The sequence below is a fragment of the Mustela nivalis genome (assembly GCF_964662115.1).
Source record: "Mustela nivalis genome assembly, chromosome: 10".
Classification (NCBI taxonomy): domain Eukaryota; kingdom Metazoa; phylum Chordata; class Mammalia; order Carnivora; family Mustelidae; genus Mustela; species Mustela nivalis.
In genome coordinates this window covers 38,210,445-38,224,999 of record NC_139029.1, presented here as the reverse complement: position 1 = coordinate 38,224,999, position 14,555 = coordinate 38,210,445, and the positions used below count along the sequence as shown (strand labels likewise).

Below are 14,555 nucleotides of genomic sequence, written 5' to 3'. Positions count from 1 at the left end.
ATCTCTAGATCTCTTTTCCTAATCTACTGAGTGTGGCTAATTCCCAAAGTATGATTTCCAAGTACTACTGCAGGGCATTTCCCTCATAAGCTGTTAAAAATGCCTTGGGAATGTTCAGAAAAATGCAGCCGAGCATGTTTTTTAAAGACTTCATATTTTTGGAGCAGTTTTAGGCTCACAGCAAAATTGAGCAGGAAGTACAGAGAGTTCTCATATACTCCCTTACATATAGCCTCCCCCATTATCAACATTCCCTATTGACAACATCCCTCACTGGAGTGGTACATATGTTACAACTGATGAACCTACATTGACACATCATTATCACTCAGAGTTTGTAGTTTACATTCTACTGGTTTGGACAAATGTATAATGACATATAACCATCATTATAGTATCACACAAAGTATTTTTTTTTAAGATTTTATTTATTTATTTGACAGACAGAGATCACAAGTAGGCAGAGAGGCAGTCAGAGAGAGAGGAAGGGAAGCAGGCTCCCCACTGAGCAGAGAGCCCGATTCGAGGCTCGATCCCAGGACCCTGGGATCATGACCTGAGCCGAAGGCAGAGGCTTAACCCACTGAGCCACCCAGGTGCCCCCACACAAAGTATTTTTACTACCCTAAAAATCCTCTTGTGTTCTGCCTACTCATCCCTCTCCCCATTCCAACCCCTGGACTAGTGATCTTTTTACTGTCTCCATAGTTTCACCTTTCCCAGAATGTCATATAGCTGGAATCATACAATTTGTAGCCTTTTCAGATTGACTTCTTTTATTTAGCATTAAGATTCCTCCATGTCTTTTTATGGCTTAATAGCTCATTTTTTGGTGTTGGATAATATTCCACTGTGTGGATGCACCACAATTTATTTATCTGTTTACCTACTGAAAGGCATCTTGGATGCTTCCAAGTTTTGGGCAATTATGAAAAAAGATGCTATAAACACCTGTGTGCAGATTTTTGTGTGAACATAAGTTTTCAGCTCCTTTGGGTTAATACCAAGGAGTATAATTGGTGGGTTATATGGTAAGAATAGGGTTAGTTTTGTAAGAAACCACCTAACTAACTACCTTCCAAAGTACTGTGCCATTTTGCCTTCCCACCAGCAATTAATGAGAGTTCCTGTTTCTCTACGTCCTCAACCAGCATTTGGTGTTTTCGGTGTTCTAGATGTTGGCCATTCTAATAGTCATATAGTGGTATCTCATTGTTATTTAATTTGCATTTCCCTAATAGTATATGTTGTGGTGGAGCATCTTTTCTTTTATTTATTTGCCATTTGTAGTAGCGCTTTTTTGATGAGGTATCTTTAAGGTCTTTGGCCCATTTTTTAATTGGATTGTTCATTTTTTTATTGTTGAGTTTTAGAATTCTTTGTATATTTTGGATAATCATTCTTTATCATATATGTCTTTTGCAAATATTTTTCCCCTGTCTATGGCTTGACTTCTCATTCTTTTGACAGTGTGTTTTGCAGAAGTTTTTAATTTTAATGAAGTCCAGCTTTATCAATTATTTCTTTTGTGGATTGTGCTTCTGGTGTTATATCGAAAAAATCAAAGCCATTCCCAAGGTCATATAGGTTTTGTCCTATGTTATCTTCTAGGAATATTATAGTTTTGTGTTTTATCTTTAAGTCTGTAATCCATTTTGAGTTAATTTTTGGAGAGGGTGTAAGGTCTACATCTAGATTTTTTTTTTTTTTTTTTTTTGCATTCTGTGTTTAATTGTTCCAGCACCATTTGTTGAACCTAGCATTTTTTTTCTGAAGGTGAAAATATTAGATCCATACTTAACCTTTATTCAATTTTAAAATAAAAGCATTACTTCAGCAAAATTAAGTAAAATAACAGGGACTGATAATAATATCTATGCTATTAGACTGTATATAAATATGTTGTAAACTATAAGTACTATGCATATATTGCTGCTACTGTTGTTTTTAGTATCACTCAGCTCCTGCTCTCAGATAGCCCCCAGCCTAGTAGCAGTAGTATATTTATGCTCAGGCTTCTTTTAATCAAGTGAGAGGCAGAATGGTGCGGCTAGAAAGAACCCCAAAATGGAAGCTAAAAACTCTGAGGTAGAGTACTACATCTGCCTCTTAAGTGTATTACCTGGGCCAAGTCATTTGATGTCTGTGAGCCTCAGGAGAGCAGCCTATGAAATGAAGGCTTTGAACTTTTGGCATTTAGGAACCTTCTCACCCTAACATTCTAGTACTCTATTTGGTATGGCCTAGGATGAGATTCTGTCACACTGATTCACATTTTTCTCAGCAGCAATGTTAGATTTTTTTTTAAAAAGGGATTGAAGCCCAAAGAAGTAATAGAAATAAGATGTATATGAAAGTTCAAACTGCTGAGAAAATTGATTTCGGAAAGAATAGCTCTATTTGCCCCATTTTTGATAACATAAACAAGTTTCACAAAACCAAACTGCTAAGGTATTAATTTAATAAAAAAAAATACATCATTCAGGTTCCCTAAGTATAATGAATAAAATGTCAAGGTGATTGACTTTCCTTTTCTAACATAGACAGAGTCTCTTATCTGAGAATACTCCTCCTCTCCCAAGGAGTCCCAAAGGGTGGGTTTCTCTGTTGATTTAGAGAGTCAATAATTCAGTAAAGTCCCAGGTAAATGACAGAACACAAGCTGAGATTGGGTTTTTGTATTCGTATTTTATAAACATTTCAGGATTTTTTTTTCCTGACCCTTGATCTTTTGCCATTCTTAAAATGAAGATCTTATATCTTAGAATCTTGGTTAGAAACAACCTCAGGGTCATCTCTCCCAACTTTTTTCTCTGAGTGGATCTATTCTTAGCCACGCCCCTGGCTGAATATTCTAGCAGTTCAACATATAGATTCCAAAACTAGATTCACACCTTCGCTCTGTCCTGAATAGCTTTGAGACCTTGGGCAAGTTACTTAATGTGTTCCATGGATCAGTTTTCTCATCTGTAAAATGGGAATAATAACTGTATCTACCTCAGAAGGTTATTATGCAGATTAAATTATTTTATAAATATAAAGTGCTTGGCATATGCCCAGTACAAAATAAATGCCAAATGTATGTTAGCCATTACTGTTATCATCATGATCTTATCAAATATGCCCTTATTTGAATGCTTCTAGGGACAAGAGAGAATGTGCTCACTGTCCCCACCCATCCCTCCTTCTCCATTGCCACAAGGCAGCCCACTGACATATTAGCCAGAAGCAATTCTGTTTAGCTTGAGCTCTGGAGTCAGACTTGAGTGTGAGATCTTACTCTGTCTGCACCTTGATATGATAACCCATAGTATCTATCTTCAACTGTAAAATGGCAGTAATCATACCTACTTCATTTGGCTTTTTTGAGGACTAGACTACTATATATAAAGTACTTAGCATGGTTCTAGCTACACGGTAGGTACTCAGTAAATGATAGTTGCTGCTATGATAATGGTTAGGAAGAACAAGAAGGAAACAGAACAGAAGGAGGAAGAAGAAAGTAGCACAGCGGCATACCAGCAGCTTTAAGAGTTCTTTCTGGTAAGCTGAATTCTGTGTCCCTGTGATTTTACCTCCCTAGTCCCAGCCCTGCCAGCTGGTACTGCACGTAACACGTCTGATCTGCTTGGCAGCCCTTCAGATACCCCTTTCCCTGTAGTGGCAGCCACCACCACCACTTCTCAGTTCCCCCTTGAATGGGACCCAGAACACTGCAGGATGGTTCCACAGCATGGCCACCTTTCTTGCAGGGGAGAACTTCATCCCCCTAGGTTCCCCTACAGCCTTTTTGTCCATGCCAGGCAAAAAAGAATGGAAGCAGAGATTGTTCTTGTTCATTTTGAAATTTCTGTCTAAAACGACCTCCAAAGAATTGCTTCTGATCTGAGGTACCTGAAGGAACAGGCCCCAAACAGCCATGTTTGCTGTGAAGTAGTTGAGCACAGCTTCATGGAAACCCAAGGGCATCTCTAGTTACAGCATTACCCTAGCAGGGCAGCAGGGCAGAAATAAGAAAGGCAGCCTGCTGCAGCCCTTTGCTCCAGGAGGCTTCGGGAAAAGAGCTCCAGCTTTGAAGTGAGCCCAGGACCCCTCTCCAAGGCAATATTCTAGTCAGTAATGGCTACCACTGACTGAGCATGTTCTGGCTTGGACACTGTACCCGAAGCTTTATCAACACTCCATTTAACTGTTACACCAACCTATGAAAGTTAAACTGATTTATTCTTATCAGAGAGATGAAAAAACCTATGCTCTCTGGTTGTGGAACTTCAAGGTCTATAGGTACTAAAGTGAAACAGGGATTTGAATTTAAATTTGCTTCAGTCTTTTTAAACATTATACTGTATAGCTATCCCCCTTACTAACCACATGGCCTTAAAACAAATGGCAGCCACTTTGAGCCTCAATTTTGCCATCTCTACCTTGCATGGTTGTTACAGGAATTAAATGAAATAACATGAAGTCCCTGGCATGTAATAGGTGTTCAAGAAACTTCAGTGTCCTCTTTTTCAGGTCCCAGCTATCTCACCCAAAGCGACAGAGAAAAATCACTTAACTTGCCTGGGACACAGTTTTCTGAACCTCCAACCTGGTGTGTTGACAGCTTAGGCAGGGTTCGGTTTAGGCCTGAGGCTCCAGCCTCCCAGCCTGTTTTTCTCTGTAGCATTTCTGCTGGTATGCATAGGCTCTGGCACTACAGTGATGATGGTTTCTCTCTACAAACATCATATTTACAAACCACAAATAACAAAGTACAAGATGCCGGAAGAGCTCTGGCATGTTAATTAAGAACAATAGCGGAAGCAGCTGGGCAGAAAATACCGAGTATGAAGCAGAGGCTCAGTTGACTAGAGACAGCGTAATATTGTATGTTAATTGGGGAAGTGGGTAAACATTTGCCAGCAGCTTGCCCCTCCGGTGCATTGGAAGACAGACAGCAGGCTGGGCCTTCCCCACTGCCTTGCCTGCCCATCTGCCCAGAACCCAAGAGATACCAGTAGAGCTGCTTAGCTCTGGGTTCCTTATAGGCAGAGAGGATTCTTGAGGTTGATGTGTCTCCTTAATGACCCTCCTGGGCATACCAGGTTTCCATCTGGATACAGTCAAAGATAGTGTTCCTCCTGCAGCTCTCCAGCCTGGTTGACACTGGGCTTCCCACGGCCCTCATCCCCCTTGACTAGGAGAAGACAGTGGAGCCATCTCATTAGGTGTGGTTTGGGATGAGCAGAGGACAAGATCTCCAGCCTCAGATGCTGTATTCTCTGAGGACCACAGGCCCAGGGCCTCTATATCTCACATAGCGGACTTCCCAGCCTCCCATCACATACAATCAGACCTGTCCCTTTATCTGTATGTCTGTCCATCCTTAGTTATTCACATAAACGGTAGCCATCATTAAACATGTGCTCTGTGCTGAACACTATGTATTTTTTTCTCATTTAATCTTCACATCGGTCCTGCATGGTTGATATTAACTCCAAAGCCACAAAGCTAATAGCCAACACAGCTGTGATTTAAACAGGAATCTTTCCGGTTCCAAAGCCCACTGTCACTTCCACTAAACTAGTATATCTCAACTTTTTAAAATTCATACTCCCTTCTGATAAATATGAAGACTCTGTTTCTTTCTCTCTCTCTCTCTCTGACTCTCAGATTCATAAATCCTCCATCCCTGCCCCTGGCCTAGGAGGTCATAAAGCTACTTCAGGATTCCTACATGACTAGTATTTCCCAACTGAGTCAAGATTTTGCCTAGCTTTACTCTCTACAAAGAGTTCATATGATTAAATAATGATTTTTTAATTTCCAAAATTTAAAGTCTTCTTATGGCATTGACTCATTTTTTCAAACTAAATATCCCCCTACCCAACCAACAAGGAGACTGTGATACACCTTCCCATGGAGACTCTCCTCAGTGGAGGGTATCCATCTTTGAGCATGGTAGAGTACACATTGTCCAGTTTACTACAGGAAAGCTTAGCCAGAAGATCAGTCCCAAAGACTTAGCTCTTTTCTGACCAAGCAGAAAAGTCCCTCCATGCTGTCAGGAGTTAACCAAGCGGAGATCCCCAAGAATGCTAATCAGTTGTTTAGCCAGTACCCTTTCCTACAGTGTACCAGTTCTGTGGGCCAAGCTGTGCTGTGCAGGAGGCACAGACCTCCCACCTGCCAGGAAGAGGTCCAGTCTCCTGAAGCTGCGCCTGCCTGTGGTCACATGCTAGTTCTTCCACTAAGCTATGAGACGTGACCTCCCTGAGCTCTGGTTTCCTCGGTTCTAAGATGGAAGTAGCACCACCTGTGTCACAGGTTTATTGTGAGCATCAAATAATAAATTTGGAAATGCTCAGGCCACTGCATAGCAGGCTGAGAATCAGTATGCACAGGTAGGACCTGAAAGCCATGTGGAAAAGAGAGCGCTTGTTCCAATCTTTTAAATATGTTTTCTTTCTTTTTAGGTAACCCAGCTCGACCCAAATAAATCATTATTGGAGGTAAAGCTGTTCCCTCAAGAAACCCTTTTCCTTGAAGCGAAAGAGTAAACGTGGCCCAGCAGTGGAACCAGCCATTCCTTGACAAGTCAGAGGCCGGCGTCAAGAGAAGGGCTCCTTGCCAACCCACCTACACGCTCGTCTCACTCAACTCAATGTCACACTTCTGCCTCTTGCAAGATTGCTGGAAAAAAAGTAATAATAAACATAGCTACTTAAAATTTCCCATCCACGAGTGTATGTTCCCAACCCTCATAGAGAATTACAACTCTGCAGCTCTCCTATACCCCGTCCACCTCACCCTTGTTCAATGACTAATGCACTGTTCAAGTGTGAGTGTCCACGAAGTAGAATTTTTACCTCTCCAGTGCCCTTCGTTTCCCCACACTGTCTAGGACAGTTCTGTCTGCCCTTTGACACCAGGATGCTATGTATTTGATATGTCTCATTGAGCCAGGGCTCATGCACCTCTGCCTTTTTATTTTCACGACTGGATTTCTACTTTGTCACCTAATTTTAAAAGGCATGGGGAAAAAAGTCAAATGGGACTTCTCAGCATGGAGATTAAACATTGTTGTAGGAAAAAAAGCATATCATTTTTGTTGGTACTTTCTGACTTCTTTACTAAAATTTAAGGTTGTGTTTGAGGAATGCATTTGACATATATGCAAGATATTTATTTATTGCAGCTGCCTTGGGTCTCCAGGTTCCACCTAGGAGTAATCTGCTGTTCCAGTGAAGCATGGAAAACTGTTGAAGCACATTATATGAATGCTGAGATAGTGTGAAAAGGACCAGTACCAGGACTTTGGTATCTAGTCCAGCTGCAAGAAGCTGCTGTTAGGTTTGCATTTGGGTAGTTAAAACCTCATGGATACCAGCTCCCAGATTGCTGGTCCACCAGCATACACCGAACATAATTCTCTCCTGCTTTTCTCTCCCTCTGCTCCATCTTGTGTTGGGACCTTGTTACTTGGTATTTTAAGTACCTGGTCTGTCACCAAAATCTGATCAGCCAGCCCATGGGCTCTGAGCCCTGTTGTAAAACCTTATCCACTATTTCATTCTTTTAAAATTTCAGTATTAGATTCTAGATTCCCATTTCAAATGAAAGAGATCTCACCCTATGGCTGAAAATTCTGTCCTCTTATATTCAAGAGAACAGACTTGGGGGGCTCAGCTCAGAAGACATGTATTTCCTGAAGATACATGTAATAATTTGGGAATGATTTAGTAAATGTGGATTTTTGTTAATCTGTGGCTCCAGAGTTTGAAGTTTAGTTCATGGAAATACTGTTATGCCTTCACAGCCAATGATTTCTTTTTAGTCTTGGAATGTTTCTTCATATCTGTTTTTATGTTTACTGTAGTCTCTCTCCCAAGGTTTGGGATTCTGATTTTGACATTTTGTATTTGTCCAAAGTACAGTCTAAGTGCTGGGTTTTTCCCCCAGCCCGGTTCAAGGGGTTCTCAGAAGACGCTAACTGAAGCCTAAGATGTGGCTGGTCATTTTCCCTCTGCCTGGAAGTGCATATTTGCCAGGAAAATTCCTCTTGTGTCTTTTCTCTGGTGCTCCAACCAGGGACCTCCCTGAACACTCTCTCATAAGAGATGTGTTCCTAAAAGATAGTGCTACATCTGCTTAGGGTCGGGCCTCCTCCAGCTCCAGAGTCTCCCAGGGAGGCTGAAAGGAAAAGAGACCAAATATGAGGGAGTTCAACCTGTGCACTTCCTCTCCAGCTCCACTCCTACCTTCTCTTTTTTTTTGGGGGGGGGGGGGGTCTACACCTACCTTTCCAACCTGGTGGCACCGAAGACAGTCATTTCCAATGCTACAGATGCACTAGGGCACCAACTCTTCTTTTTCCAGGTAGACCTTAGCTTCCATGCAGAAGCTAGAACTCTAAACCCAGGCCATACTCAGGAACAGCAGCAAGAGTGTTGGTAGGAGTTGGAGAGGAGATTCTGAATTTACTTTCATGGTTAACCTGTTCCATTTCATTTGGGTTTGACTTCATCATATTGTTCTGCCCTGTCAGCCTCACTTCTGTATCCCAGTGATATAAACTTTACTCTGAAACTGATTTCATAAAAGTTATTAAATGCTTCTTGAATGTGTATGAAGTTTACACACCCTTTTCCAACCCTCTCTTTAGAGATTCTCCTAGTTCAGTCTCATGAAATCCTATCCTATAGGTCCCCATTGCCAGGAAAGGCCTCAGCTAATTGTCATTGTTTACTGGTGTCATTCTGGTCTACTGAGTTCTAGAACCAGGGGCCAAAACAGTTTTGGGCTTTTTCTTACAAGCACCTTAAAGTGACTTTGCATAAAGTTAGGTTCCAAGAAAAACGTCAAGTAACTTAATATCACAAGAGGAGAAGTTATTAAGTAACTTCTGCTATCGCAGAAATAGCAATGTTCTTTGGCAGTTCTTCCTCCTGCCCTTAAACTTTCTTGGTCTTTACATCCCAGCTGCCAGATGCAGTTCTGAGTCAATCAGAACGTGGGCTCAGTGTTCTTATGCCCAGCTGTTCACAGTGAAGTCCCAGGACTCCTTGTCATCCTCACTTCCATTCCAGTTCATTCCTCTGTGTTTCTTGGATTATCCGTTGTATGTTTGGAGCATTAGTTTGAAGGTTTAAGGAAGTACTGACAGTTTCCCACAGACCCTAAGAAGGTCTGGTTTGGGGAGGTTTCTGATTTGCAATGTTGCCATGCTTTGTCACTACTAGTTTTATGGGACACACAGGTGTTCATCTCTGAATTGTAAGCATGCAAAGTCTGAATGGAATGAGGACATCTTTTATGGAATCTTTTTTTTTTTTAATGTAGAACAATGGGATTTAGGTTGTATGTGGTGACATTAGAAATATAAAGTAAGTTTGCAGTTGCATTAAAATTGCTTCTCCCAAAGCTACACATACTGACCTGAGTACACTGAGTACACTGGTCAATCCTAAATTCAGTTCAGGAGTAATCACAAAAACATCACACTTCACAATCTATGTGACCCTTTCACCTGCATTGTCTCATTTGATCTTAAAAAAAAAAAAAAATTCTTGGAAGGAGATTGATCTCTCTCTCTCTCTCTCTCTCTCTCCTTTCTTTCTCATTTCCCTCCCCTTCCTCTTTTTTTCTCTCTCTCTAGCTTTTCTTTCTTTTCTCTCTCTCTCTCTCTCATACACACACACTAGAGACTTTAGTGTCTTCCAGTTTGAACTTTGATTCTGCCACTTGACAGCTGTGTGACTTTAAGTGAGTAACGTCTCTGAGCTTCAGTGTCCTGATAACATTCAGGTAGCGTTTTGCAGTTTCCCATACCTTCTACATTCATCACCACAGCCCACCGCAGTGAGGGAAGCAGGGCAGAGATGATCATTCCATTTTTGCACATGGGGGCTCAAAGGCCAGTGCTTGCCTAAAGTCACACAGAATGTCAGTACAAGAGTCTGGACTCGAGCCCTAGATTCTCAGCCCTTCTATAAAAAAAAAAAAATCTCTAAATTTCATGTCCAAGAATAGATCTTGGCATCCCCCACAGTTGTGTATAAAAATTTAAATGTAATCTTTTGGAAGGGGAAATCTGTATTTATCAGATTCTCAGTGGGCAGTATTGATGCCAGAAAATTTGGAACCACCATTTACATCATGCAAACACCATCAGACTATTTGGGAAGTTGAACCTGTCCATTTTTTTCATCAAGCCACATTTTTATCTAAAAGAAAGCTGCAACCCCCCAAGGGGCGGTAAGGAGAGATACAACAGTTGGGCTTTCTTACCTTGGACCTCCAGCTGCATTTAGTGCTTCTCTCTCATCTCAAATAATCTGCTTTGGATGACCCCTAACAACGCCTCTGGCCTTACAGCTCCTCCCTGCTGTATTTTGAAAGTGTGGTCTGAAAGGAAATACCAATAAAAGAGACTTGCTCTCCGGTCTTCATTCTGTTAACTCTTAGTTTACACACTATTAGCTGTGGTTCTCAGGTTTGAGAGGTGACATAATGTGTAGCTAAGAGCATAGCCTCTGGAGCCATGTTGCCTGGGTCCAAGCCACTCCTGAACTTCCTAGTAGTGTGCCCTTGGAAAGTCACTTCACCTTCCTGTGTCCCTGCTTTTGGGCTATAAAATGGAGATAATTACAGTCCTTGGTCGCTAAGGTTGTGAAGATTAAATGAGCATTCAACAATTAGTTGTAAGGCAGTTAGCTATTATCTGGTCTACACATGGGATTATAAAAGGAAAGGAGAGTGGATGATGATAGTGACAAGTGGCAGTTTATGGGGGAGGACACGGGAAATGTGAAAAGCAGATGCATGAAGTCCAGGAGTACTGCTCTAGGGCCTTACGGGGAAGGTTAAAGAGCCTTGAACATGGTGTCACTATTACGGGTGTCCAGAGGCTAAGCCTGGGGCAGTATGGGAATGAGGGAGGAAGTGACTAACTTGCTGGGCACTTGGGATGTCCCCAGTACTGTGCTCAGAGCATTACATACATTACCTCATGTAACCCCACAATAACCCTTCAAGTGAGTGATCTTGACCCCATTTTGAAGCAACAGGCTCAAAGAGGTTGCCTTTGCAACCTTGCCAAAGCTCCACAGTTAAGTTAGAGCAGAACAGAGTTTGGGGCCAGACCTCTGACTCTAAGGCTCCTGCTGTTTATATCAGTGTAGCACCACATTTGAGAAAAGCATGACATTTTACCAAAGCATTTCAAATAATCACAGTAATAATATTTTTAAAATGTTGCTGGATACTAAATGGGTAAAGCCCCATTTCCATAGAGAATTCAGCTCTCCAAAAGGACTCTTTCCCCAGTGTGTCAGGGGCCAGGTTTTAAGCAATGCCTTTTACTTTTAAGCCCCTGGATTGTTTTAAGAAGGATCCTGTAACTTCTCCCTCTTGGACATTTACAAAGTTCATTCCTTGTTCCTTCATCCATTATCCTGTGGGCATTTATTCCCTCATACCTTTGTTGTCACTCACCTGGATTATAAAACCACATCCTAATTGACCTCCCTTTCTCCAGTCCCTCTCTCAAAGACCATTCTCCACGAAGCTGCCAGAAGGAGTTTTCTAAAACACCTGTGTCACCATGTCCCACCCACACCTTCATATCCTCAGAGGCTTATCACCTTTGCCCTCCAAATAAAATCCAAGCTAGACTTGCATTTAAAACTCTGGTCATCTGGCCCCTACCTCCACTCCCATCTACCTCCAGCCATGCCCTCAACACACATCCTGAGTCACCTGCAGTTTTCTGAAAGCATCAGTTTTGTATCACATCTGGCTTGGACACTATCCCCTCTGTCACCACCAGACTCCTACCACCTCTCTATCCTTCACTTTCAGTTTAGACTTCATTTCCTCTAGAATGGTTTCCCAGACCATTGCTACACCCTCCAAGTTAGGCTATGAATCTTCAGCCCTGGGCTGCCCTTGTAGCGCTCGGTCACCGTGAATTGTAACACTCAATTCGTTTGTTCTTCCTGCCCCACCACAGACTGTGAGCCCCCCAAAGGGTCTAAGTCACTTCTTATCCTCAAGGCCTAGCAAAATGACTAGCACATAGTAAGCACACAGGAAATTGTGACTTAGTTAACTGAGTTTCAACAAACAAATGATGTCTGTGTGTAATCGGTCACTTCAATCTCTAACACGTTGCTTGCTCATCTGGGAACATTGTGAGGACAGAGACCAGGTCATAATCACCTGTTTATTTCCAGAGCCAGCTCAGGGTTTGGCATAGCAGTCATGTACCCAGTGGTTACTGAAGCACTTAGTTAATTGGAGCTGGAACAAAACCAACCGGAGCTGCTGAGAAGAGACAAAGAGTAAAGGAATTCCTGTTGAGTAGCCTGGTGAGGGCTGCCCAGTGTCGCCCCCAGGCCATTCTCAGAAGTACTCCTCCAGGTGGCTGCTCCTAATATCCTTATTTTACAATCAAGGGAACTGAGGCTCAGAGAAACAATGTCACCACTGTCCACGGTCACACAGCTAGTAGAGAGGAGCTGAGTGAGATTCCACTCTGGGTCTGAGCCCGAAGCTCATGCCTCTTCTGTGTGCCTTCATGGATGAGCCCCACCCCTAGCCCCGGCCCTGAGCTGCTGTAGCTGTAACTTCTAAGCCAAAGGGGAGAGAATATTATAAAAATCCCCACACCTTTTTAGGATACTGCACAACCCTAGTTTTCTCCCACTCCTCCGAAAGCTCCCCCTGTGTCTCCTCTGCCGTTTTCCTGCTCTGCTTGCCTGTGAAATGTCAGCAGCCTTGAATTCCATCCTCTGCCCTCTGCTCTTCTCAAACTCTCCTTAGACAGGAGGTAATTTGTGCTTTGAGACTCAGCTCAGATTTTGCCTAAGGTATAAACTCCACAAGGGTAAGAGCTGTGTCAATCTGATCTGTTGTTTCATCCTTCCACGCAGGCCTGGCACTGTATATAGGTGCTTGATAAATAGTGAACATCTGTATCATGTTTATTGAATGCCAGGCACAAAGTACTTCACTCCTCACAACAGCTCTGTGAAGAAGGAGCTATCAATATCCCCACTTTATTGGTGAGCAAACTGAGGGCACAAGAGATGAGGTAATTTGCCCAAGGTCACACGGCTAGTAAGCCAAGGAGCCAGGATTCAAACGCAGGTGTTTTGGCTCCAGAGCTCAGGTTATTACCACTCCACTCCACTACCTCTCCTCCAGAAAGCCTCATGGAATCCCCAGGGCCAGGTTAGGGGCCTCTTCTAATCCCTGTGTTTGCCGCTAGGAGAGCACTTATCCTATTATTGTGATTATTTGCTCAGAAGCCTCCCTCTGTGGACCATGACAGGTCTGCCCCCACTGGGCCTGGCACAGGGCACACACAGTAAATGTTATATGAATGAATGAACTACAAAACTACCATATGAGATGGAACATACTATCCCTGTTTCATACATTGATAAACTGAGGCTTAGTGGGGTTAAATCATTTGCCAAAGTCTCATAACTATAACATACCCTATCTCCAAAGCAAATCTTTTTTTTCCATCATGCATTTTCATTAGACCTGCATTGATTTTATTTAAGATTTTATTTATTTATTAGAGAGAGTGCACATGCGTGCAAGAGAGGCAGAGCATGAGTAGGGGGGAGGGGCAGAGGGGAGAGGGAGTAGCAGATTCCCCCCTGAGCAGGGAGCCTGACTCAGGACCCATCCCAGGACCCTGGGATCATGGCCTGAGCCAAAGGCCGATGCTCAACCAATTGAGCCATCCAGACACCCATTAGACCTGCATTTATTTGAAATTCTATTTAAGTGCCCTTTGCCTTATGGAGATAATGTCAGTTTTGACTCATCTATTCATCATTTAGGCATTTTGTTAAACACTGGATTCTCAGTCTCTACCCTTGTCCCAGAATTTCCAGTCTAGGATGGGGCCACCAGTTTCAGGACAGTGTGGTCAATGCTAGAGGAGTTCCAGGAGCCATGGGAACCTAGAGAAGGCCCCCAGTTTGGGCAGTTGGATAGAATTCTGTGAGGTCTCAGGCCCCTGGAAATGTTATCTGCCTTACTTGGGCACACATTAGTAACACTGGCATTGTATTTTTCTGAAGAGTTTGCAAAAAGGAGAGTCTTACTAAAACTTATCTGTGTTTGGGGGAGGCCAGTGGAAACACATATAAAGGAAATCAGGTTTGGAGGCCAGGAACTTGGCCACATTTCCAGAGGGGAGTGCCATGGTCTCAGCTGGATGGAGCATCCCACATACGAATCATCATTTTCCTGGGGCTGCACGGCTCTTTTCTCATTTCAGAGCATTTCTGGATATAGCAGGTCTACCTCTCCTCATTCTACAGATGGAGCTACTGAGACCCAGAGCAGTGAAGTGACTTGAGCAAGGCTCCCTGCTGGCATGCCTTCAACCACTCCAAGCATCAATGAGGAACTTACACAGTATCACCTACGTGCCTCATGTTCTTGATATTAAAAACACAAAAACAAAACAAAACAAAAAACCTGTGGAAGGTCATGGACATCAAAGGAAAGACCATGCTTTCTGGTATAAAAGTGGTACTGTGCCATGG

The 14,555-nt window shown here is 42.7% G+C and overlaps 1 protein-coding gene across 1 annotated transcript in view; it reads left to right on the top strand.

Annotated features, from left to right (window-relative positions):
• The window catches only part of FAF1 (Fas associated factor 1), a 481,294-nt gene extending 474,215 nt beyond the window's left edge, over nt 1-7,079 (top strand). Inside the window, exon 19 of the mRNA XM_082688355.1 lies at nt 6,459-7,079. Within this exon, the coding sequence (XP_082544481.1) occupies nt 6,459-6,542 (84 nt within the window). The 3' untranslated portion in view covers nt 6,543-7,079. The remainder of the gene's footprint in view (nt 1-6,458) is intronic.
• Nucleotides 7,080-14,555: the final 7,476 nt, after the last annotated feature.